At 42.3% G+C, this 27,945-nt stretch overlaps 1 protein-coding gene across 1 annotated transcript in view; it reads right to left on the bottom strand.

Moving 5' to 3' along the window:
- sipa1l3 (signal-induced proliferation-associated 1 like 3) overlaps positions 1–27,945 on the bottom strand; it is a 73,177-nt gene that overhangs the window by 27,295 nt on the left and 17,937 nt on the right. The window contains exons 2-4 of the mRNA XM_084351439.1: positions 10,682–10,774; positions 1,172–1,900; positions 31–1,009 (exon numbers count right to left, since the gene is read on the bottom strand). Coding sequence (XP_084207565.1) covers positions 31–1,009; positions 1,172–1,660 — 1,468 coding nt within the window. The 5' untranslated portion in view covers positions 1,661–1,900; positions 10,682–10,774. The remainder of the gene's footprint in view (positions 1–30; positions 1,010–1,171; positions 1,901–10,681; positions 10,775–27,945) is intronic.

The raw sequence follows: 27,945 nt of genomic DNA, 5'->3' as shown, positions 1-27,945 counted from the left end.
CGTATTGTGATATCTGTGTCTCAGTATTACCTCTTCCATGGAAGTACTCTCTGTAGTACCTGGCCCCCAGGTCTACGTGCTCTATGCTGTACAGTTTCAGTCGTTCCAGCCTCGTAACCTGCTGTTCAATAGGCACCTCCAGCACTGAGACGCTGGCGTTACTCCTCCTCAGCCAGCCCCTTGCTCCGTCACCTCCTCCATCTCCTCCTCGCTCTGCTGAAGAGCTGAGGAAGCTGATGTTGCGCTCCCCGTGGCCCCCGGTCTCATTGAGAAAGTGGGGGCAGCAGAGGAGTAGTTGGCTCGAGTTATGGGCTCCAGGAGGCCCGTCCAGGGGGTCCACGCCCAGGGATGGTGTGGTGGAGCCAGGGTCGAGGCTCAGGGTCAGATCCTCTATGCTGGAGTAAACCGGGTCGTTCACAGCTGAGGATCTGGAGACGGACAGGGACACTGAAGCAGCTGATGCCCCTGTTGCGGTGTTCCTCCTCTGGGCGGCATAACCCCGCTGAGCCGCCGCCTCATGAAGGTCAAACAAGATGCTCTGAGCATCAAAGTGGACAAAGCTCTTGGGGCAGACCCACGGTTTGTAGGAGGCCTCCCCTGACCCCCGACCTCCATCCTCACCAGTCTCTCCTTTCCCTCCATCCAGCTCTCCTCGACTAGAGCTCCTAAGTTTCCTGAACAAAGATGAGGTGCCCAGAGATGACTCCGTCCCTCCACTTTTCTTCCTTGCCCTCTCGGCTCCGTCCTTCCTTCCTGTCCCTCTGTCGTCCCCGCCTATGGGACCAGGTGAGGGAGCAGAGGGGAGGGGTGCGTTTGGTGGTGAGTCTGGAGTGCGCAGCAGCTCCCCGAGGCGTACGGGCGCTGAGCTGCGCTGGTCAGGCCTCTCCTGGTGGAACTGGCTGAGCATGTCAAAGAAGCTCTGCTCAGGAATGCCCTGGACGTCAATGGAAGAGGTGCTGCCATATTCTCTGAACAGGTTCCCCATCCCACCACCTCCACGGACCTCCACCTTGGAGCAGAAAAGGGAGAAACGTTTTTCTGATGACATGTAAAAACAACATTTTTTTCCCCCTAATACTATTATTAAAATCAAAGTTAGGTTTTCATGCCCAAGCTTCATGATAAATCGTATTAATAAAAACCACAGGTTTGAGAGCAGCTGAAGACTCACCTCGTTTTCGTCCTGTTCGCTCAGGGTCACCTCGCTGTTAGAGCGCTGTCTCAGTGGCGGGAACACTCTTAGGCTAAAAGGTGAACCTCTTTCAACGCCAAACCCTCCTCCTCTGAACTCTACATCCTTGGACCGCCGTCGTGGCAACCTGGCAACTCCTCCCCGCACCAAACCCATGTCAGATGACAAAATTGATGAGGAAATTGTGGAGCAGTCATCTCCATGGCGATTGCTGCCAATCTGCCCATTTTCAAGTAGCGACTCCCTGGACTGCGCTCGGCGTGGGGGCCATTCTGCAATCCGTGCCCGGACACCCATTTTGGGCACGGAGACACGTGGTTGCATGGCCGGGTCTGTGAGGCCAGGAGCCGGGTGGCCATTTGGGGTGTGGCGAAAGGGAGTGTGCTGGGGCAAAACACCTCCTCCTCCACCTCCATCCAGGAGGTCTGAGGAGTTGCAAGTGACCCCTCTGTCTCTGTAGCTGTTCATGGCACCCCGGGAGAGCTCAGGGCAGGGAGGCAGGGGGCTGGCATCCCATATCAGGCGGGGTGCTGGGAAAGAGACAGAGGAGGGGCCCCACACACACTCGGCTGGCGGTGCTACGGCCTCCAGCTCCCAAAAACATAGCTTTGAACTGGCAGGGTGGTAGACACCTCACTGGTCCATTGAGGACCAGCGTAAGTCAAGACCGGTCCTCTTCTTCTTGGATTAATTTATTCTAATGCAGATCTGTAAAAAAAACAAAAAAACAATTATTCAAACCAATCAAAATCAATCTAACACCAAAACAAGATAGATATGAAATGCTTTGTTGAAATCAGGGCTTGTGTGACCCAATTTTTTTCCTCAGGCGCAAAGAAAAACTGAGCTTGCGATCGACTCACTCAACTGTACAACAATGAAAGACTGATAAGACGAAGAGCGAGAGGGAGAGAAATAAGGTGAGGGGATATGACAGAGGATTTCTCCCGTCGAGGCTAATCTTCAGGAGGCTGACAAGGGATATTATTATCTCACATGCTGTGCACTCCAGTGCGTGTGCGTCCACACGCAAACAGTCACCCACAGGACATGCAGGCTGTGGCCGCTCTGCCGCAGATTAAACCCACTTGAAACACTTCAGCTAATATCATCAGACTAGAAAGTAATGCAGATCCAAACAGAGGAAATGCAGAACACACAGATAATTTAACACTTCAGCACCTCTGCAGCAGATTCACTTCTCATGTCTCTCATTTCAAACCCACAGTGATGATAAATTTATATTGGTGTTGGAGTCAGCTCAACTGATTTTGCCATCCTGCTGGCACTGATCTCCACATGGCTGAGACAGAGAAGCTACTCTATTCTACTCCGAGTGAACCTAAAACAACACAAAAATACAACTTTGAGACGACGATGAAGAGGGACCTCAGGGTAGGCCTGCAACTATGATTTTCACAGTACAATAATAACCTTAGAAAATATGACGGTTTCACAATTATATGTTACACAATTATTATTCTTAACAGTTATGGTGACAGACAAAGGGGCACTATGTAGTTTTGGAGAAGAAAGTTAGTAATACAAACTCAGAAATATTTATCTTTTCCATAACTGAATGAACAAGCTGTTCTCAGAGGAAAATAAGGTCCCCAGAACACTGTTTGAAGCTAGAAAGGTGGCAGGGTCCGCCACATATAAACAAAGTAAAACAGTATGAAATTGTGTTGTCCTTGTCATAAAACAAAGGAACCTTTAAAATATTCAAAACAGAGGGTGTTTTTGGTCGAACAAATACTTTATTATAATGTTCACAAAATATTATGTGCTAACTGACATGAAACGTCATATAATTTTGAAATATACACGTTTTAATAAGACTAATATGGTAGAATTAAATACTGTTGATAGGCAAATGTACACTGAATGATAACAGCTGATTTCCATATCCCCGAATACCTTGACCTGTATATTACTGCAACCCCTGCTGCACCAACGATTATTTTCACTATCGCTTAACCGGTTGGCTATTTTCTCGCTTAACTGATTAGTTGTTTGGTCTATAAAAAGTCAGAAAATTGTGGAAAATGCTGATCAGTGTTTCCTTAAAACGGAAGATGATGTCCACAAATGTCTTGTTTTGTCAACAACCCAAAGATATTCAATGGAAATTTTTCACATTTAAGAAGTTGGAATCAGAGAATTTTGCCTTTTTTTCACTCAAACTGATCAATTATCAAAGCAGTTGGCCGTTGTTGCTGCTCTACTTCAGGACAGACAGAAAAGGACCCAACAATGACACCAAACAGCCGGAGAGGTGAGGCGGGGTAAATCCAGAAATAGAGTGAACGGACAGTTAAGAAAGAGCAAGGAGGAGAGCGGTACATTGCTCAGTGAACCACAGTAGCGTGCTTTAATATGACAGTCACAATGCATCATGTCTTAAAAATCCACCAGCCTCAGAAAGAAGCTTGTTTACTCAGAAGCATCCTAAGTCTCTCCTGAGGTTTAATGTGATGATTTATTACAGCCATTTTACACAGTCACTGCACTTGTGTAGGATCACTCTATAATCATGTTTACTTAATGTTGGGTGAGCTGAAAAATGTACACTGGTCATTGTTAAGTTCCCAGCAGACTGAATCACTGCACCCTTCAGTCGCCATCAGTCCAGAACAAAACGTCCCAGTCTTGCTCATACTGTTGGGCTGTGAATGGTGTGGTTGTTCACACTGACCGGCTGGGAATTCATATTCGAGAATATTACGATGTGGTTATGACTCCACTGGATGACCATTATCAACACAGCGAGCAATGACAATATGCTGGCAGTGGGATCTTGGCAGCCTTGAACAATAAACACACTGTGTTCTTGTGAAGTCTGCCGTTTGTGTGTGGGCCCCATTAACTGGGATATCTGTCGGGTTTACCAAGTTAAATCTAAAGATGCAATTTTTTTAGAGACTATGACCAATTCATTCTCAAAAGAAACAGGGGGCAGCATATCACCAGAGTAACCACTAACTGCTGTGTGATCGATTTAGCCCAGTTAGCCTTGCAGTTAGTGGTTTGGACTGGGAGCTCTGGGATGAGGGGAACGTTAATGTTTACATCGCCAACACAGGAGCTTTGAACCAGGACGGGCCAGGCTAGCTGGTTAGCATGTTAACTTCAGTAGATGTCCTTGCAGCACAATACATATATAATACAAATATGTCAAAACTATTAATTATTGGCATTCATTTATATTTGTAAACATTAGAAGAAATCCGGCTTGTATTTTCAGTTACTGTTTGGTGAGAACAAAAGAGCACATTGCCTGTCTAGAAGTCCAACATTTAAAACCTTTATAACTTTTTACAGACATGTTTAATACCACAGAATTGTATCTCTGTTTCATAGTTATACATGCCAAAGTGTGAAAACATGATGGAAAACCAGAAGTGACGATATAGTCTACAATTATTTGTTATCATATCACGTTTTCAGTACTCGCAAGCAGCGCATAATAATTAATAACAGTGTAATTAATTAAATGACAGCAACCTAGACCTGCATAATTAGCAGAAAATGGATGATGCATGCATGGATTAACAAATTAAGAATGATTCATTCAATTAGTTTTTTCGGCTTTTGCTGAAACAAACACAGCTTCTACTGCTGCTACTGTAGATATTAAACAAGACTACTTTTAGTTTTTAAGTATATAATGTCGCCCAACAGCAATCAGACATTCTACAGCAAAAACATTTTATATTCATTGTTACCTCCTATAGCATGCAAAAGAAAAATATTTAAGACTATTTAATACGTACTAAAGTCGTTCTTGGAGGAGACAAATTCAAGACTTGCAGATTACACAACCCAACATGCATATGGAGTATATGATATTAAGAGTCAGTAGTGGGGGTTTGAATTTTGAATGGGAGCTGCGGCTTAATGTCTATAATGAAAATGTGCTCAATCTATTCATCGGTGCAGTAGTCAAACTGCTCACGTTTGTAGTTCTTCTAAATTTTCTTCTCGGGTTCATGTCCAATCTGGCTCTCCATTTAGGTCTTTATTCCTGGATTTAAGCTCCTTTATTAACACAAGTCTCTCTAAAAACCGCCAAAGTCATTAAAATATCTACATTAAATTTGCTCACGCATATGCATATGTCTTCCATATTTCACCATTTACATCTTCATATTCCTACATCATGGATCTATGAAACCTCCCTCTAAGTTTCTTGCACCACAACATGGAATTCAAGAACAAATGTTATCACACACGCTCATTGAAGCAGCTTCTTCTTCACTATTTTCAGCTTTGTCTCAGATAGCCACTGACCTCGCAATTTTCACTGTTTTCCATGATTAATCAGACAGGAGCGGTAACATTTTTATTCCTCAGACAAAAGGCTTGAAGGAATTTGATTATATTATCAACCACAAGAAGAAAAAACACACACCCACACACAACATTTAACTGTGTAATCACTTGGGATATCTAACCACATAAAAATTTAAGCGCATTCACTGATATCGCTATAACACATGGAAGCACTGCGGTTTAAAAATCAGAGGCTACACTCTGAAATAGTCGACTCTTTATGTTTAATAGTCTCTAGAAAACTTTCATCAGGAACAATTTTGTTGTGAGAACAAATCTTTGCTTGTCTCTCCCCAGCTGCCCCAGTTTTTGTGAATCCTAGAAAAATGTCGACTCCTGGGGTGACTATCTCGTTATAAAGTCCCATTTGCATAACGTTGAGCTTTTCATTGTGTCGAGGCAGCTCAGAGTGGCTTGTGTGTGTTTTATGATACACAACGCCTTTTATGAGTCCTCGCTGAATTCATTTCTGGCCCCGAGACTGCATTACTCATTCACTCATACACGCACACGAGCACCATAAACAGAACTCATTCACGGCAAACAAAATCCCCCTATAGTCGTACGGCCACGCACATGTATCATGTCTTTGTTTTAGGCGAACCACAGGCACTTCCGGGCCAAAGGCTGCCGCTCTGATCGTGCTTTCTGACAGAGTCTCTCCTCATCCGGACGGCTTTCCTGTGATCCACTATCAGACCCAATCCCAGATTATCCGCCCCAGCTGCAGGAGCAGCAGAATGGCTTCATTATGTGTCTGAGGTGCCTGATGAGAGAGGCAATGGAGAGAGGGTGATCTGATCTTTACTAGTGACTTCTGTCAGAGACTGCAGCCCACAGCAACAAACATACCTGACACCCAAAGAGCGAGGAATTACTGACATTACTAAATGTAATTCCTGGGTTAAAGCTAAAAACCAGGGGAGGCTGAGCTCACAGAATGAGCAGCCGAAGGAAATCAGGCAAGCTAGCTCTGTTTCTCTAAAAAACACTTTCTTCATAATAGTTGTTCTTGAATTGCTCACTCTTCCTTCTATATTTGGTTTTAATCTGTTTTAGTGTTCCTACCTCGCTTGTTTTATTATTGTATGAACTGTACTGTTGTCTATCATTTATCTGTAATTTCTCCTGTTTTAATGATTTTGTAAAGCAGTTTGTAACTTCTTTTTGAAAAGTGATATATGAAAAAAAGTAATTATTATTATTATAACAACAGCAGCAGTGCTTTAAGGAAAGTGCTAATGTCACCATGCTATCATGCTCATAATGACGATGCTAACATGCTGACGTTAAGCATGCCTGATGTTTAAATAAGCTAGAGCAACCAATGGCCAACCAATATATCGGTTGGCTGACATTGTTAGCTGATATTAGCCTATCACAGATACATCATTTTTGGTGTATCCAGTATGATGGGAACAGTTTAGGGGAGGTGAAGAGGCCAATAAACTGTATACCTGCAAACCCCTCCATCTCAGTAATGGAGCTCATATTTACCAATCTTAAGCAGTATAAAATGTGATTATCAACTACGGAGAAAGGGTTAAGAAAAATCCAGAGGAAAACATGCTAGAAGATGGAATTCATCCGCATCAAACGCAGTAAGAATTAAGCAGACGCATGCAGCTTTGGCCCAGACTTCAGAAGATATAGTGCAGACATTTAATGCCTTTTAATTACTTACATATAGTAATTAGTTAGCTCTAGGATATACCTCGCCTGTTTTGACTCTCCCATTCATGCTCCTTCCCTCCACAGCCACTCCCACTTGCTCTGCATGATGCATGCTTGGCCCGTGCACCACAAACACACACCGAGGCTGGCAATTACACTGGTTAGATGGTAGTAATGACAGAGTTAGCAGAGGGGTGCAGCTTCCAGAGGAATGAGCGTACTCTGGAAGGAGGAGATGTCGTTGATGCTGCTGCTCGCTGGTATGTCATAACAGAGCGGGCTGACCTGAGATCAGCGCGGAGTGCAGCTGAGAGCTTGTCACAAATGTAAAAGGATCAGAGATGAGGAGAGATAGACCTGCCATATGTTTCTGTCTCTGTCGATGCCAAAACAGAAAGCAGTCTAATTATATCTGTGATTGAAGCAGGGATGTGAAACAGCAGACAAAAGTCAAAAAGACCAAAAAGACCAAAGACCAAACACAATGTAAATGACGAAAGAAAATGCACACATCTACTCTTAACATTGTGTCACAGTAGCACAGAGAGGTTTTGAAAATAAATAATTAAATCCCCAGACATAAAACATCATCAGCCGTTGCTGTAAGTGTTTAAATTAAGCAAACGATGCCAGAGTGCGAGCTCGATTATGGGCTGGTTTGAAGAGCAGATGGCGGTACATATGACTGGCAGATGGCAGACAGGAGCAGGAGCTGAGCACGACGCTGTAATACAACACAATACAAGGCTGGCAGGGACAGCATGTCCAGCGTTCATGCCACCACGGCTACTGAAGGAGCGACGAACCAGGAGGTGCCATCTGATCTGCACTGACCGTGAACGCAACCAAAATGACCTCAAGTCAATCAGAAGGAAAACGTGGCTCAAGTTGGAGGCAGCTAAAAGATGAATGGAAACAAAACCAATGAAGAGATTTAAACTGAAGACAAGAGTAAAAATAAAAATAACCTCAGGCCATGTGAGACTGTTTGAAAGGTGTGTTCTACTGTCAACATAGAAACTTGTTTTGGTTTTACGAGCCAAAGAAAATGTTTTAAAAAGTAGAGCTGCAGAGATGGGATTTGTACTTTAGCTTGAGACCTGACTTGGATTTGACGTAATGAAAAACATTCAAGTCTTAGGCTTTGACCTGACAAAAAACAACAACAAATAATACAAATGATTGAAGGTCTCGGTCTTAGTTAAAAATAAAGAATCCTCTCAATAAAAGTTCTAAAACAAAAACGTCACCACTCTGTGGTCTCAGTGTCCACAACACTATCTGGTGTCACGTGTAATAGCCGATCAGCACGAAGTAATCTGAATTTGCATATCAATTAACTAAAATGGAGTGAAAGAAAAGTACCTCCAAATTGTATTTAAGTACAGTACTTGTAATTTTGTGATAACATAATTATCCTGACAGGCTTATGGTATGGTATCATCCATGGTATCAGCATTCAGAGACCTGAACTTGCACTTTGCTTATGAAGACTTGCGACTTGATGTGCAGAAAACAGCTCTAATAAAAAAAAAAAGGAGCAGGTCTACGCAGGAGTGTAAACTTAAAAGACATCAGTGCATCACTGAAAGGTCAGTGTCTTTAAAAGGAAGTGGTAGAGGTGAATGTTCTGGGGCTATGAGTAAAGTTCAGCAGATGTTTCATTGTGCCGTGGAGTGGAGCAGCATGATGAGAGGTTACAGGATGACTGCCAGTGTCTGCGTTTTCCTGATGTGATTGTAGAGGCAACCTGTTTTCCCTTCCACAATAACATTTGATAAACAAATTTGATTTCGTGCCAAATGGAGCTACTGACCAGACATCATGCTCGAATTCAGCTATGAGAGCAATGTTTTCACCTGACTTATATTCCTAACAGTGGTAGCACAAATTCGTAATGTGCAACACTAACTGCAGGCGATTCTGGAAGTCTGACAGCCTCTGATACAAACTACCCCGAGTCCCCTCCATCATCAACAAAACTCTACAGGAAACACTGAAAACAACAGTGACATATCAGAACATTGGGCTGGGAGGAAATAAACAGTTGAATCCTCTGACTCGGGTCTATATCGGGCTTGTAAGTCAGTTTGGCTTATCTGGAGGAGACATCTCTCCCTCTCAGACTGGAGCTTAACCGAGCTGCAGCTCTCTCCATGTCGCGCTGCTTTCCTTTCCACTCACTTTCCTCCCCAGTCTTTTCCTCAAGTCTCTCCCGACCCCGCTGTCATTGTCTCAACCGATTTCCGTCTACATTGTTATGCTGAATCCCGCTGATGTCGCTAGTGTCACTTCCATCTGCCTGTCTGTCTGTCGGGCTGCTGTCCCATGACACTGACATAGTTCGTGAGAAAGAGGAGGAGGAGGAGGAAGACCAGGGGTGAAAAGAGCAGGATGCATTAAGCAAGAATAGATTCAAGTGAAATTCATGAATGGTGGTGAGGAAAGAACAGGGAGTTGTGGAGATGGAGGTCGAGAAGAGAAACAGAGAGGAGGTAGAGTTGAGTATGTAAATATTCAGATACCACTGCTTGTTTAAGATGCTTCAATCTTTCTGGTTTGGCGAAGGAATGTCTGAAATAATCAAATTCACCTCTCAGGTCAGAGGCCAGCAGGGTAAGAGCTGGTGGGGATTTAGTGTAGGCTACAACTCAAGACTTGCCGTCAGGTGTTCGCAAGTCTCCAATGTCTGGTTAAAGGATAGCCTTTCTGACCTAAAGCAATTAACTAGTGGTGTGTGGATCGATTCAGAAATAGTGATACTTCAGATCCAAACGTTTCTGTTCTAGGATCAATTTTCACATTAAAAAATCGATTTGTAAGAGACACAGTAGAAAGTAACCACACTATCACAACAATCTATTTCAAATAACATCATATTCACAGTGCAGTGAAAGGGAGTCAAAGACAGCCCTGGCATCAAAATACGGCCATATGGACAAAACAAAGTATTTCTATAAATACCACAGAAATGAAAGACTACAGAGTAACAAAATAAGTATTTCCGCTTTTGTGACCAGTACCTTTGTTGACATTAGAGTTAAAGATAGCTCACTTTGGCTCATAAAGACCGTGCTTCCTGAAGCCAGCAGACAACAGTTCTGTAAATCAGACGAGGCTGCTGATAACAAACAACAAGTTCATGGCTACAACAACGAAGAATCTAAACACAGTATTTGTGAGCTTTTACTTGAATCAGAGATAATTAACACTAGCACTGGTAGACTAATACAATAACCTGCAATGTCTTTTCACACTAATCCACATAAGAAGTCAGGACCAGGGTTAAATTGATGACCAGTGTACATGTATATTATTATAACCTGCAGATTATAATAATTAGAAGAAGAGGAAGGAGAAGAAGCAGTTACAGTCTGCCAAGTTCACATACCCTAGCCTCAGATTAAAACAAACAAAATATAAAGTTTCTGTTAAATGCTTAGACACTCATTTGTGCAACATCAAGTGTATTTGGTTTACCTTGTTCTGCTCTTGGTGGTGCAGTCTCCAGGTGAAGCAGGTGTGGTGAGGTTTGACGTCACAGTGCAGGAAGGGAAGGCTCAGTATTTTACTCTGTAAGAACAAAAAGAGAGAAAAACACATCTTGTTAAACTGCAGTTGACATCTTTTTTGTGACATTGTTTTTGCAGAGCAGCTGTAATCAGTTCCACGCTCATCAGGTCATCCACACAGACACGTCTATTGTTTGTGAGGAGTCTGAACAAAGATGCCCCAGGCGGTCTATCTGTACTGCATCTGTACTGTAAACACGTTTGCATAAACACAGACTGGCTTGCACACAAACAGAGTTAAAAACACCAACGGCACGCAGGTTTTACAGCATTTTGCCTCAGCAAGAACTGACGCTTCAATATCAACTTAAATACTGAAGCAGAAATAAGAAAATCATACAAAAATCAAAACAGCTAATGGATTTATTTCTCTGCTCCAATTTTCTCTCCATCCTCCATCTTCCAGCTCTTTCTTGAGCATGGACGGAAATACTGTATAAAGGAGGAGTCAAAGTGAATGAGGCTGCACTTTGATTAGAGGTCAAGGGGCCCAATAACAGCGGGGGGAGGGCCCTTCAATTTCAAGTGGGACATGTAGAGAGGGGTGAAGTGGGGCCACAGGAGGGGGCGGATAATGCCCCGAGGGGGAGGCCCATTACTGTCTGACAAATACAGTTCTAATCAATACTGATCAATCAGGCTCCACTTATCCTGCCAAGGCAAGCATAATAACACTGTCCTTATCAGAGGGGGAAAGCATGGGTGGACAGGGGTCAGTGCTTGTGTTGAGTGTCTATTTCCCTACAGTCAAGCGTCAGTCTTTAAATTCAACAGCGTCAGCATGGATTTAAGGCTCAGGCTTCACTTCACTGCCCTGAAAATGAAATTAAACCGTGAGTGAAAACTTCCCAACCATGGCAGACCCCAGCCTCAGCCTTAAAGTGATTATACCACAGCTTTTGTGTTCGGGCCTTGACACACCAGGCCGAAGGCCGGCCATCAGCGAGCGTCTATGGCCCTAGTTTTCACAGTGTTTCCCTTGTTGGCGGCTTTTTCAGCCGACCGAGCACACAGAATTTACAGCAGAGCCTGTCGCTGAGAGAAATTACTCTGATGGACTGTTCAGCTAATAGTGTTGTGATAAATATTGCAATATAAAACCATATAGATTCTGAATATTTGAAACGGTTTCAATACTCATTTTCCACAGTATCGATACTGAAACCAGCTGTGCTTTCTCGCTCTCAGTATCAATGATTTGACCCATTCTTCCTTTTTCTCTGACACAGACGCAGAACATACAAGCTAGTTTGTTGCTGGATGGACCCTGTGGTGTGTTTTAGTGCATCATTTTTTTTTGTTGCATATAATCGCATTATCTAATTAAAATCAAAATCCAACTTAAATAACCGCGCAAACAAATACATGTCTGGAGCAAACATAATCAATTTCATTTACAGAGGGCACGTACACCTAGTTATGTTAGGTTGAATGCAAGAACTAAGAACTCCTGCGTATATCATCAAGTATCGCCTCATGTTGGTCAGGTTTTAAAACAGAAAAAATAAAGTACATAAAAAAAGATATTTTATATACAGTAGATTTCTTACATCGGGTTACCCCTGAAGCTTTAAATACAATGTTGTCAAGCTTTTCCATCTCAGCTCTGGGCAGGCACACTGTTGCCAAACCTTCAGCTCATGGAATAAAGTCTACTCTGCATACCCGTCATTCCAAGTCCTCCTGTTTTCTCTGCAAGTTTTTGTACTTAGAGTCAAGTTTTTATGTGTCAAGAACCAGCGTGTGGGCTTTCATAGACAAAAATAGGAACAGGTGTTTAAGGGCATGTATTCGGCATCAACAGGCTTCCACAAAGACCCGCCAACACCTGACTCACAAGTCACAGCCACAGACGACTTTGGCAAAGTGGCTCAACAAGGGACTTTTACTGGTTAACCACAAACCTACAACCTCACAGACTGCCACAGGGTTGAATCATCACCTCTGTGACACAGGCTTAGTGAGGATCCCAAAGCTGGCATCTGTGGCATCGCTGCTATTTCTGATGTACCTGTACCTGATAATTAAATCTACAGCAGTTCTTCCAACATTTTCTGTACCAGCGTGGACAACTTGTACGGTCTACTGGCTGTAAAGATTGCCTGATATTACAACAAAGGTCTCAATACACACCACAGAACAAGTTCGACGGAAGATTCATGAACATCAGGATGAAGATGAACGACCTCTGTTGCCTCCACAAACACCACACATCTAAACATCACTGAATCTTTATGTGAAGCAGTGGAGTGCAGAGAGCAGAGAGCAGAGCAGACGTCCACACGTGCCGGGTGGAAAGTCGATTTATGTGACTGGGACTCTGGTAAAGTCTTGAGTCTGCTGTATATTTAGTAGTGGAGTCACTCTCTGTGGCTCTGAATCCTGCCAGACAGAAAAACTGTCACACAGCCAGAACACAGTCAGCTTTCTCCTTGTGTGTGTGCATGTGTGTGTGTGTGTACATACAGTATGTATTCAGGGCTGTATTACCACAAGTTCAGCATAAATAATTCTATAAATAAACACATTAATCAGCTAGGGGCGTTTCAGAGAAGACATGCAAATCAAAGACAACCCCCACTGACGGGATAAAAAGCGAGTCAGTATATGTGTCTGCAGGCATGTCAGTGCCTTCATCATCACTGGCATTATGTTGTGATTAAGACTGGATTACTGTCACAACTCTGATGCATGAATATTTCAGAGCATTTGCTGTGTCAGTACTCCTCCACACTTCAGCCTACACAAGTTTTACTCGTACAGTGAGTTGAAGAAGAGCAAGTTTATCTAGAGAGCTGAAAAGTTCACCGCAATATCTGTGCAACACATAAGAAATGATCGTGTATTCATCACAGTCTGTTTACTTGGTGTCTTCAGCTCTGGACATTCGATTGATGCGTATTATGATACGGCACAGGAAATTAAGAATTTTAAGCCTAAGTTAACTAAATTTACTTGTGACTAGGAGTGTTTTTACTACTGCCAGTTTGTAGGGTGCATTTTTTAAATAATAGATGTCAACAACGGCAGAAATAAATCAGTTAAAAGATATTTAAATTAGAGCTAAAACAAGTAATAATTGGCAACTATGCTGATATACAATTACTTGTTTATGTTATTTTATGTCTTAAGATGACGATTTGCTGATTTTCTCTGTAGAATATTGTAGTCAACTGAATATTCTTTGTTTTTTGGGGGGGTTTGACTGTTGATCAAATTAAACAAGTCATTATCCAAGCAAAAATGTCAAACATTTGCTGGTTCCAGCTTCTAAAATGTAAGTTGTCTTTCTTGGTCATTTGTTATAATATTTGAAGAGTCTTTGGGCTTTGGATTATTGTTTGAACAAAAAAAGCAATTTAAAGTCATCACTTTGGGCTCTGATAAACTGTGATGAGCATTTTTCTGATTTTCGTGACATCTTATAGACTAAACCATTAATTGATTAATCGTGAAAGTAATCAGGAGATTAATGCATAATGACAATAATCATTAGTTGCAGCCCTACTTGTAATATTATCTTGTTTAGGCTACTGTCAAAATATACAAAAACACAATGTTGAACATGTAAGTTCTTTGCTGCTACCTCTCTGTATAGTTGCACACAGAAATAAACCATCAGTCTATTCAGTTTCCACTGAATATTGTGTCTAGGTTTGCATGTTGAGCTGTAGTGTAGAGTGGGTAATGAGTGCACAAGCTGCAGGAGAGGGAGGGAACCCCCTGTAGAGAGGGGTGGGCAGCCCCATTCACACTCCAACACTGGGAGGTGGGGACTGCCACACTTTCATCCCTTTCACATCTCTGTTCCTCTGCACGCCCTTCTGTCTTTCCCCTTGATTCTGGCCACCTCGACTTATTCGAATTCAAATGGAGCATTGCGGATTTTTTGAGGGAAAAAATACCCTTGCTTTGCATCCTCCCTCTGTGGGTCGCACAAGTGACACGTGGCTCTGTCCCGCTGTGGAGATCTTCATTAAGATGAAATCAGGATAGAGTGGGAGTGTCGCATGAAAGCAACCCACTGGAAAAGCAGAATGAAACCAGACAACGTGCTCTTCAAGTAGCCCTGCGTTGCTGTGATCGATCAGAAGCTGATTTATTCTAAGTATGAGATTGATGGTCCACTTATTTCGAGTATGAATCTGCAAAGTAAGCATGCACAGTTTGCATTATCTGATACACATCAAGCAGTTAATTCTCTTGCAACAAGTCAACAAACACCATGTTTACTGCCATCCATCAAACTGTTTGAGACTGCAATTATCTACTCAGAGAGCGTCTTTGGAAAGAATCCTAAACACGCTCTAAGTGGGTGGGTGTTTGATCCAACTATTATTTATCAGGACTCATATTTTTAATTAATACTTGCTAAGAAACTGATAATGACCCTGTGTTATTAATTTTCTAATCTGAGCTTCCTTGACACAAACAGAAACAGACATTTCTCGATTTTTAAAAAGGACCAGGAGTGAAGCCCACTGACTGTGTGCTTTAACTCCGGGCAACATTAGAGGAAAATACAGTGATGAAGTCATATGCAATACACAGAGCTCCTTTCACCAAAAAAACACTTGGAAATGCTGCTGTAGCTGTTTGATCGCTACGCTGCTGCTGGTTGCCATAGGAACGGGAAGGTGCACCAGCTAAAAGACGTATGATGTAGGCGTCGGGCCGCGGGCAATCAGGACACACAACCTGAGAGAGCGGAGCGGTAAATAATAAGACACAACACAGTAATCCACATAACATGGCCGTCAGCTGGTCACTTTGCAGTCTGATGTGTGCTGTCGCTGCAGCAGACTGCAGCAAAGCTTTCTCTCACACACTGCATGTGCTTTACTGGAATAACTGAACAAACTTTGCTGATTCAAGGTGCTTCTTTACTCGCGTTCGCACAACTGTCCTCAGATCTGCTCGTCTGTGGTTTAATCTGTTTGTCCATGTCCCCTCTCCTGACCATCAAAGCATGTTAAAATGGGCTCTAAACTCTTCAAACACACGAAAAAGCTTGGGGCTATAAAAGTGCCCTCATCAGCAGACTTGCAGCATCTGTTACTTGTTTTTGTTTCCATAGCATAATCCAGTCTAGTAAATTCCTCGCATTTTCTATAGATGGTTGTCTTAGACGCTATCTATGGTGAACTAGCCAGCCATGAGCCAGCTGCATAGAAAGGCTGTTCATTTACATCTGCAAAGCTTGAACCTGGTGACAGAGGAAGACAGGAGGGCAAATTTGACTTGAATATGTTTACATACAGAATTTGTCTCCACACAGACATTTTCTCAACACACCGCCATACTCCTGGCTCATCAGGACATATCACCTGGCGTCAGGTGGCTGTTGGCTCAGAGCAACGATTACCATCTTGATTTTGCAGGAGGCCAGGCCCGCATTTTATCTGCCTGTCTAACAAAGTGCCAGACGCATTCCTATGCAGTGATGTTCAGGTCAGACATGAGACCAGACGACTTCTATGCGTTGAAACGAACACGTCAGCTTCACTCATTCTTTGATCCAAACTCAGACCAGAAAGGCACATTCCTGACAAGATATACATGTGGTTCCTTGCTACAAAAGGTGCCGATACATGCGGGTGAAGATGTTGCAATTCATCACCTAAACACCCTGTTATCACACTCAGGTCCAGGCCCATTTCCGTCTTTACATTGTTAGGTCAGACTACACAAATCATACAGACATGAAGACTGTAATAGAGATACTTGGCTGACTGCTCACAATGCAAAAACATGGGAGAGAGACAACAAGAAAGCCAAGCTACAAGCCCTCAGCTCTGCTCTTGGCCTCGGCCTCTATCCCCATGGGTGTGCGGTGAGACTGGGTGTGTTTGTGTGCGTGTGTGCAGCAGTGACGATGGTCCTCGGGGTGACTTACACCGTCACAGCTGTTGCAGCTCCCACAGAGACGTCTCAGGGGAGAACAGCGGGCTACTGCTGCTCCACGCTGATTAACCCGAGGCCGTGCACATGGACCATCAAGGAAAACACTCGCTCACATGCACATTCACACACACAGACAGCGGCAGGCCTGCATGTCTACTACGGCACTTAAGATATGTTGGTATAGTTTAAAGTTTAACACTGAACAAATAATTTAGTAGTCCTCAGACAATGGTCTTAGGATTACTTTTTGTGTTTTCCTACTCCTGCATTTTATTCTTAAATGATTTATTATCTAAATAAATAATTGATTAGCATCATCTTGCCAGTTTACTTGGATGGCTTAATTGCTATGCTACTGAACAGGACTTAAATCTAGTTTTCAGTCGTAGCGCAACGCAAGATTAAAATCTTTATTGAGCTCCTACTGTGTTTAATCTTCTGTAGTTTATTCAATTCTCTTGCATGTTTGTTTTTACCCAACACAAAGGAAGAAGTTGAAAATGAATGAGAAGATTTTAGCTTACAATTCTGGGTCAAAACAATAAACAGCAAAAACTGAGACCATCCAGCTAATGTCAGTGAACATTGTTTTAACAATATTTGTTTTGTTAGCAAAATACCACCACTTCTGAAATAATTCTTCTGAAATATGGACCCATGTGGTACACTGGAAAGGGCAGGACTTTGCCTCTTTGTTCACGGCGCTGACAAAAAACACAGACGTCACTACTATAATGAGTCATTACAAACAAACATACGATGTAAGAAATGATTGTGGTTTATCAGGACAAAGCCGGGCAGGCCTGCGTACCAGCGCTCTGCATCAATGACACACGCTTTTATAATTGGGAATAATGTTGGATTCTGGTTTGCTCACCTGTCAAGAAGCTGACAGCTCTCAAGGCAGATTGTGAGAGCAATTCAACTACAGTAAATACATCTGTCATATTCAATCTGTCTAGCACAATAGTGATTAGCTGGTGTTTCCCCTTCCTCCGTACCCAATAAGCGCAGCTTGGCAGAGCAGGAGCAGTCTGATAACTGTGTGCTGTGGCAGCAACAACAGATTAGCCATTTGTACTGCTGTTTCCAGAGAGAACAGAGGACAGGTCAGCAAAGATTTTCAAATCAGACCTAAATATCTTGACAATTTCTAAAGCTGTAGCTACAGCTACAATACTTCCAAAGGGAAATGAGCGATCCGATTGTGATTATAGGGTTGGTAATTATTACTCTATTACCATAACCTCCCACAAATCCCATAAATACACACTTACATCAATGAGAAGTGATCAGAGCAGCTGAGACTCTGCTTAGGAAACACTTATTTTAGTGCCTGCAGGTAACAAATCATGCTCTCTTTGTAAGTCAAGATCAAGAAGCTGACATGCTGGACTGGCAGGCATGTTTGCAGCTGTTGTGTTTTACACATTTCTTTGTCAGTCTTTTCTCTGAGGTCAGGTTTTCAACACAGTTTAGATTCCACATATGCATATTTAGTGGTAGTTTTTTGTTACAACCAAAAAAAGGGTTAAATATATCTGTTAAATATTGTGTTAAGTGAGTGGAGGACGTGCTGGTAGGAGAATTTTTCCTCTAGACAGAGCCAGGCTAGCTGTTCCCCCGTTTCCAGTCTTTATGCATTGCTAAACTAACTAGCTGCTCATAGTTGCTCCATAGTTGGAGACATGAGTGTGGTATTAATCTTTCAATGAAAAACGTAATGCCCAAAATGTCAAGCTATTCCTTTAAAAACAGACAGATGGCAATCGAAGTTATTTTTAAAGCTGCATTGTGTGAGAACAAAATCATACAGCAATTCATTTTAGGGCTTGGCTTATTTTGTTAAATATAAAAGTGGATACATGTTTATAATTCCCAAGATCAGATATGGAAAGATTTTAGTATCTGTATGTATATAATCTCAGATATTTTTCTATCATAATGTGTTTTGTGTAGGAAGCGGGGGCAGCAATGTGTCGACATACAAGTGTGTGTGCGTCTGCACTGTGGGTTATTTCAAGGTTCTTCCTGTAACCGAATCAGAGCAGTGACAGACTAATGAGGCTAAATGATGATGAGGCTTCAGGAAGAGAAGGCCTCCAGCAGGGAGGAGAGAAGATGTGTCAAACAGCTGGGAGACAGGCAGGGCTTTTTCTCCACAAGCGCCACTTTTATAGAAACACTAGATCTGGGAGAGAAAAGCTGGTCTCATCATCTAAAGTCTTCAAGGGGAGTCAGGGTTAGAGCTGTGTAATAGGACATTTCTAAAAGTCAAGTAATGATCATCATGTGATGGGTTATTGATCCTCATAAGGAAATTCTGTCCTTCAAAGGGAGGTCAGAGGTCGGGGTTAACAGCTTGGTCTCCGGTCCTTTTTCACTACCCTGCAGCTCTCAACTCCACTTCTGAGATATATACGGAGCTGCTGCAGTCAACTGACGTAAACACATGTAGGCTCTCATTCAACAGCCCCCCGATCAGACTGCCAGCCAGGCAACAGACTTACGAGTCCATCTCACTACTTCCAGTGACCGGATCAGGGAGGTTCAAGCATGGGCTAAGCCTCAATCAAAAAATTCCTAAAGCGCATTCCTCCATGCACATTACTAAAAACAGATTATTTTAATCAGTGCAGGCACATAAAGGAGCCAGAAAGGGTATTTAAGGCTAAGAACAGGATCTGGCAATATTTCAGGATGGTCTGAGGAAAAGGGCAAGGGGTCGGCTACAGTGCCTTGCTCAATGATGCTTCAGCAGTGAACATGTGTGCTGATTTTATAGCTGAAACAATTAGTCAGTTCATTGATTGATTAAAAAATAAGATATGCTTTTGTGGTCTTGAGGGTTAAGGCAGCAACCATAATCCACAACCTTCCTAAAGTGTTGTTTAAGTCCAGTGAGGACACGTCATTCTCCATCTCCCACTCATTACCTGCCTCCTCTCTACCGTCAACGCACTACTGTAATCTAACTAATGTATTCTGTTGATGACATTTTCTTTGTTCCTTGTTTGCAATGCTTTTACATTGCTCAGGGATTTTACCTTACACTCTGGGTTTATGCATTATCTTTTATGGTCTGATCATTTTCTTTTGTCCTTGTTTGTAAAGCACTTTGCTCAGCTCAAGTTGTTTTAAATGTACAATAGAAACACATTTTGACTGTTGATATTGATTTAATTAAGGCATTAGAAAAAGAAAACTTGATAATCCATAAATCCTTCCTGTATTCTTTTAAGGAAAACTTTTCTGACTTTTCTGCATCAAGCTGTAATCCTTCAAGAGAGAATCGTGATGCATCTAAGCATTGAATTTTCTCAGCCTGACTGCCTTTTAAACACATCTAAGGAGAGTTTTATTACACCAAAATAAATTAATTCTATCCTATACATACCTGAAACTACAGTTGCAAACTTTAATCGGTATCAGTTAAAAACTTAGAGTCACATTATTTTCGCTGTCATTGTCATGGTCACTGAAGCCATAATTTTGATGTCATTATTAATTAAAAAAATGATGCTAAGTGTGACATGAGAGCACCAATGTACACGCTTCTTTTAAACATGGAGGAGATGAGAGTAAACCGAGTGACATTTCCATCAGTTGTGTATTTGACATGACTGATTAATGAGAACTGACACTGTTGTCCTCTTTTCTGCAACCTCCTCTGCATGACGCATCCACAATGGCAAAAGAGCACAGGGTCAAGGGGCGTGTGTGTGTGTGTGTGTGTGGGGTGGTGTGTGTGTGTGTGTGTGTGTGTGTGGGGGGGTGTGGGGGGGTGGGGGGGGGTTACAGTGTAGTCAAACAAAGAGGGCCTCTGACACAAATCCAGCAAGTCCTTCGCCCTCTCTTTTTTCACGAGGCCTCTCACTGTTTGATTTTTCTTCCCCCTGAATGATGCCATTGAAGCAGAGGCAGTTAGGACCTTATTGTACGAAGACTATGTGAGCTCCCAAAGGAATAAATGAGCTCTCGGAGACAAACCTGACTGTTGCAGATCATTTTGCCCTCAGTCACCGTTTCTCCACACTGAATGGCTCACACTGACTCTGGGTCAGAGATTGTACTTGGCTAAGAAATGTTGCTACACTTGAAAATCAAGATATGCGATTTATGATGGAGTCTTAAATGTCTTTTACCTGATTTTGGGCTTTGAAAACTACAACTGCAGCTGCCTCCACCCAAGATTTTTGTAGCTGTATGGCCTAGATAAGCTGGACTGGTGGAGAGAGAGCGTGGCAGGCCTGAGAGATAGCGGTCAGAGATAGAGATAATAGTGCCCGGCGGTTCCTCTGATGAAATGATGGACTCCTTTGGGGTTTTCTGCTCAGACAGTAGGCATTATAACTGCCTTTGTACCACAGACAGCAGCTAGGCTGAAACAAAGTGTGGGAAAGGCTTGGCATATTGTGGGTGGAATACTATAAGGTCAAATTAATCTTAGAACAAGTAAAAGGGTTTAACCGCTGGTGAATTAGGAGATTATTCAGTGCAATTTCCCCTCCATGAAATGAGGCACAGTAAGAAAGAGAGCACCATTTTACGGGCTCAGTCTTATTAGCAATACCTAACACTGACTGACTGAGCTTTCTAAATGAAGGAAGTCAAATATGCTGGCCTGGATAATACAGTTAAAGGCTTTAAATTCATCTCACGCGCTCTCAGGTTCAAAGTGCGGCTGCAAGGTGCACTCGGCCCAAGTTCACCTCGATTCCAGCGCTGACACGGTAAGATGTGGCCGGATGTGCAGGCAGCACTGTCACTATAAGTTTCTCACAGGACAACACAGATCAGGAGCAGCAAAGTATGACTGCACACACGAAAACAAGCCTGAAAAGAGATGTAGCCCACTGCCTCTGCAGGACAACAAGACTCCAGATATACTTCTCCAGATTTCCTCCTTTTATCTTTCCCATCATGACATGAGATTGACATGAGCAGCCTTTAAATCACTTTTATAACCAGAGCTCCAAACTAACTTCTTTCATCACCGTCCTGGAAGTTATTTGAATGACAAACTAAATCACACAAAATAATGACTATAATGTCACTATTAAATTTTTCCCTCGTCATTGTCATGGTCCATCAGTTGTTTATTTAACACAGCTGATTAATGAGAAGTGACACGGTTGTCCTCTTTTCTGCAACCTCCTCTGCATGACGCATCCACAATAGCGAAAGATCACAGGGTCAAGGGGCGTGTGTGTGTGTGTGGGGGGTGTGTGTGTGTGTGTGTGTGTGTGTGTGGGTTGGGGATACAGTGTAGTCAGACAACACAAAATAATGACTGACTATAATGTCACTATTCAACAACTGGGCCACTAAAATCCAACCCATTCTGAGGCTACCGCATGGCTTTGAATGCTTTTAGTATTGTTTAAAATAAAAAGTCTCCCATCTCTGATTGTCCATTAATACATTTCTAATCGGTTACAGCTATTAATTGATTAATGTTCAGCTCAGTTAGCCAAACAAACCACGGGACTATGCTGTCCACTGGCTGCTATCAGCCAACAGCTAACGAGCTCTGCGCCTGCTTATTTCAACACAAATTTGTTCATAATGAAGCATTATAGGTAAAAACCAGTGTCATATTTTTTTTGCGGGATCCGCCAGTCAGTGATAGTAACAGTAGTAGTAGTAACAGCATGAGAAGACGCGCTCTGTTATAGTCTGACCTTCAGTTTGTCCTTTGCTAAGTGATAGTTATACATACTGATGAAAACTGAAACAAAATTCATCTGATCCTGTAGGCGTCCCATGGGTCTCTGCTCCTTCAAAACACATTTTATAATAACATCTTCAGGAAGACGCGACACCACTAATCTAGAGCCCTGTGTATAACCCCGCCACCATTGCTCCTGAATACATGTATTTTTGACTGTCTGCAGGCTAGGGTAATGTATAAATGTTTAAAATAAAAAGCTAAATCATTACTTTTTTAACAGCAGGGCTTCAGAAGTCTGAGCCTTTTTATCAGCACATGAAACCATGTAAAAGTCAAGGAACTATAAACTGGCAAAAAGCTGAACTACCAGAAAGCAGAACAGTTTTAAAGGTTAAATGTTTATAATGGAAATGCTGCTATAAAGATCAGCTGACATGAGGGTTATAGACTCCAGTAGGTACAGACAGTCACAGTTAGGCCTCCATGTAATGTGAGGAGGAGGAAGGAGTAAAGGACTGTGGATATTTGTAGCAAAACGTACGGTTCTTTGAGAACTTACTTCTTTTAAATGTCACTCTCCCGTCCTAATGCAACCTCTTTGTTTGTTTACATTTAGCCCGATTGCACCCTTCCACCCCACCCTGTCCTGAGGTGATCCTGACCCAGACCCCTTCAATCCACCACAGGGACTCGATACAGCAGCAGCAGCAGCAGCAGCAGGCTCAGAGCTGCTAGAGGAAATTAAAAACACAGCTACCACTCCCTTGTTTCTCCCTTTTCCTCCCCCTTCTCTTGAGTAAGTCCAACTTCTAGTACCTCCTGGTAAAGTCTGCGTACTAAGTTCCTTTTTTAATATTTATTGCTGCTGCAATCCCCAAGTCTAAAATTATGAGAGAGAAAGAGCTCGCTCTATGCCATCTCAGTGTCTGGCTGATGAGGAATGCACTGATTACAAGTGTTTAACTCTTTTTCTGTGAAGGACGAGATAAAATTAAATTACAAATCACTTTCTCCAGAAACTCTGAAGAATCATAATTACCCAAAACCTATATATAATAGACTGAGTCACTCCTCTCACTGTAGACTCTTCTGTGGTCAGGTTGGTGAGAAATGTCTGGGATCAGCTTGCTTTTAGCCAAAGAAAGACATTCAGAGAAGGTGGGAGAGCGGCAGACTGAACAAGATATATAGGAGAGGAACATGGAAAATACAAGGAGGAGGAATACATGGGGGAACCCCAAAAATATGATCCTCTATGTTTTAAAGGCCACTCAGGCAAATGCTGAATGGCTGACTGAATTTTTTTTTCAACTCACAAAAAGCAACTAAAATATGATTTGACAATGTTATTACTGAATTCTTCAGTGGAAATATTACTTTGTCAATGGTTCCAGACATTTAAATGGAAAATAATGTATTCTTTTTAATAAAAAGAAAGGAGTTGCACATGGATGGAAACAGTGACACAGTCGTGCCATGGGAACTTCAAAATAAAGGTGTATCTTAATGATGGCGGCGATACAAATCAAAGTTTTCACTTTGCAACGATGCTATTTGATCGTTTGAATCGATAGAACGATCCAAATCGATGTATCGTTACACCCCTACTAACCAAACTTTGTGTTGTTTTTTCAGTTGACGTGGAGGATGCCGTAGCTGTTGCTAGAATTAGAGCTCCAATCATTATTCAACTAGACCAAAAGAAAAATAATCATCTTCTCAATTAAACATTGAAGTAATTTTTTCAAGCAAAAATTGCCAAAAATGCTGTTTTTCCAGCCTCTCAAATATGGACATTTCATACTTTTAGTCATATTAAACTGAATACCTTTAGGTTTGGGATTAATGACACAAGACATTTAAAGACATCACCTTGGACTCTGAGAAAATGGGATGGACTTTTTTTCACTATTCTATGATATTTTATATACCAAACAATATATCAATTAATCTAGAATATAATCAGCAGATTAATGGGCAAAGAAAATAATCACTAATTGAAGCCCTAAATAGGATCATTTGACTTTTTATTTTTCATATTTTAGAAAAACTTAGTACAGCAAATCAGAGATATGGGCGGCAATAGAGGTCTGGAAGCAGGCTAGGACAAAACTGTGAAAAGTAAAAAGCCTGTATGCTTCCCACCACCAAAAAAGTGCAGACTGCCATTCAGACAACTTCCTCTTCTAATGTTTACATCCTCTAAAACTAAATGTCAAATCTTTCTTGTTCCTTATTTATCCCAATTATTTTTGTAACCAAGCTGCATGAACCAGTTAGATCAACAGGTGTTGCTGATTAGACTTTCTTTCAATACTGCAAAGTCCAGGACGAACAGCTGTAAATTCTACACAGAAGCTAAGCTATATGGTTGTCACTCTTAATATGAGTGCTGAATACAATTATATTCAGACACACTGACTTTCAGCTGTCAGTCTGAAGTGTTTGGGAACTTTAATGGCCAACAGCTTTTTGTCCACAGTGGTTATAAATTCTGTATAAGGGTGCTGTAGAGGCTCTATAGATCTGCTGGAGTCGTCGTACACCTACTCAAAAATATAACTACACATCAAGGCCACTGCAGCTATGGAGAGACCACATGGAGACCACAAGAAGTGTTATTGAGCCCCTTTCCATTTTACTCTTCAGTGAGGCCATACTGAATATAAATCTATATAAGATATGTCTGTGCGGTTTATTTTCCCTTCTTGGCAGTGACATTGCTATGAGGGAGGTCCTAACATAGACCTCAAAAGACTTCACAAATGTGAACTCACTGCTGTGTTCGTCATTCAAAGAAAAATCCTGCTATTTTTTGTGTGTCTCCCTGTTTATCAGTCTCGTGGAACAATTTCATGTAAACATGTTCAAACAGTCCAAACCGACAGCACCCAAACAAAGCCGCCGTTTGCTGGAACTCCTGGCAAAACAGGAAATACAACTTCATGGCAGCAGCACACGACAAAGCGAGGATGACTTTGAGCAAACCAGGCAATCGAGTTTCACCACACCATGAGTCACTGCACACCTCCATGAACAAGGAGAAACAATTTGTTTCTCTGGCAGTCACGCCGCCAGCATGTTGGACTAAACACACACACAATGACCTCCTGACTTAATACAAACAGAAACTGGAGGAGTTTTTTTATAAATGTCAGGTGTTTGGGGGGTTTTTTCAAGGTAGAATGCTGATAAAACTTTCTGATAGATTGAAAATGACATATTCCAAAGTAAGAACGAAACTCTAGAGATATTATCAGTCTTTGGAAGAATACTGATCCTTGTTCCTACAGAACTACAACTTCCTGTACGCTCCCACACTGTAACTTTAGCTGGATGGGGTTGGAAATGTTAAGCGACTGGGGTGGTGCGGCTCCCTTCAAAGCCTCTGTGGATGGTCTGGTTAATGAGACGAGCCAGTCTCTTTAGGGGCCACATGTGTTGCCGAAACACACACACACACACAAACTTTTACCCCGAGTACCACACCTTTCTGCTCATTAGTATCTCTGTATCTTCTATCTTTTCTCAGATTTTCTTGGCATCCACCTCGTCTTCTTTTACATTTATTTTGTGTCATCCTGGCAGCTCTTCCCACCTGTGTATTACTGCTCATTTTTCTCTCAGCCAGATGGACAGAGCAGAGGGAGAAAGACAGACAGAGAGAGAGAGAGAGAGAGTGGGTGACAAACAGCGGAGCGTCCAGTTCTCTCTGGGTGGCCTGTGTCCAAGCTGTTTGCTAATGGCGAGTCACAACAGCAGCTCACAATGCAAATGTAAAGCTAAAGCAGCACACTCACACACACACACACACACCGAAATGCTGTACATCTGAGCATCTAATGAAGCCTCCGCTGCAGCCACCCACCAACCACTTAGTGCTGTGGTTTTGCTCTGATGCTTTTTATAAACACAGACCTGGAGAACATGGGGAACAGGTGTCACACATACTCGGTGGCAGCTGTAGGAGGTTTAACATTAGAGCTGAGGCCTCGCAGAGAAATGCTCTACCTCTGTCTAAAACATTTGCCAGACCATTTGAGTTTGTTCTCCTGCCAGTGGCTAGGCACTCACTGAGGCAAATATTGACTGAGGGCTGGCTTTGGCCCTGCCTCTGTGCTCCACCACATCACCTTGGACTTTAGCTCAGAATGCTGCAGTGCACATCCAAAACCACACCACCCACTTCAATGTGTTACTCTTCGATCTGCTAGAGTATAAAATCATAAAGAGAGAACTGTAAGAGAACTGTTAGTTCCCCATTTCTTTAAAGGGTTATTGTTATCACATATGAGGAAGCAGTGATTCAAACAGTGACTAGTTAGAACAGGCTCGTCATTTCTGATAAGCTGCAACCAGTTTGTTGTTCTAAACTGACTCATAGATGATTTGAATCCGTGACAAGAAACTAAATTGTAAAAAAAACAATTAGTGGGTTTTAAAAGGGCACACATGCAGGAATATTACATGACCTCCTGACGTATTTTAGAAAGTGAGCTTTAGAGGTGTTGGTAGATATGCCATCTTTGGACCATAGATGGTATAAATAGTGGACAGAGCTTCCTGGTCTAAGTGAAACCATTACACAAGTGCCTTAGACCTGCATTCTTTTTAATGGCCAGCTCCACTGGTTTCAAAAAGAAGGCTTATAAGCTTAGACAAAAAGACCCGACTTCTCACTTGATTTATTACCTCAGTAAACAAATTACAAATCTGTTAAAGGTTTCAATCACTAGTTTCAAGTCATATTTAACACAGCATGATGTACGTTTTGCAATGAATGGTCAATTTTGGCGAGAAAAAAAAAACAAAACAAGATGGCATCGACCTGAATGTCAACCTCAAGGCTTAAAAATGATCAAACACAAACACAAACCAATGGATGACGTCATGATGGCTTATTATACAGAAGATGCTTTGGACAGAGCTGGGTTAGCCCCCTGTGCTCCATACGTATCCTCGTATGGATCACGGATCAGTTCGGTCACAGCACTAGGGGGCAGGTATCTGTTGTATGTATGTACAAATAAGTAGCCCTAGTGTCACTTAGAGCCCAGATGGTTAAGAGTCTGTCTGCTTGGTTTCTTCCTCCACTACACTGGCCTGCACTGAGCCATCTGTTTAACCAAGCAGACTGTGCCAGGCCAGGCCAGGGCCTGCCTTATGGCCTCAGAGCGGGCCTGCATCTTTAGAGATGGTTAGATTTGGATATCATTTGCATTCCCTTTCTCAAACTGCCTTCCCTGGTAAAACAAGTAACCTGTCATGTTTGAACCACCACGATAATATATTATTGTCTCGTGAAGCCAGAGAGCATGAGTTTAATGAGATGAGACAATATGAGTTGTGCCAGGAAAATAGTTCTGTTTAGTTATGCAAACTCAGCAATTCCACTGCATTAATGAAAATTGTTAAATCTGCACTCAAGTAATAAACTCTGACCTTTACAACAGAAGTTCTACCAGGCGTAATTGCTCTACGGATGTACGTCAACAAAGAGCAGAGAGCACTAACGGTAATTTCACCAGATAATGCAGTCTTGAGAGGACAAAGATCTTTTATGAGATGGTAATGAGACTTCATGGCTGCCCAAG

Source organism: Pagrus pagrus (genome assembly GCF_965226575.1).
Source record: "Pagrus pagrus genome assembly, chromosome: 4".
In the NCBI taxonomy this organism is placed as follows: Eukaryota; Metazoa; Chordata; class Actinopteri; order Spariformes; family Sparidae; genus Pagrus; species Pagrus pagrus.
The sequence above is the reverse complement of the archived record's forward strand: the minus strand, read 5'-3'. Positions and strand labels throughout refer to the sequence as shown.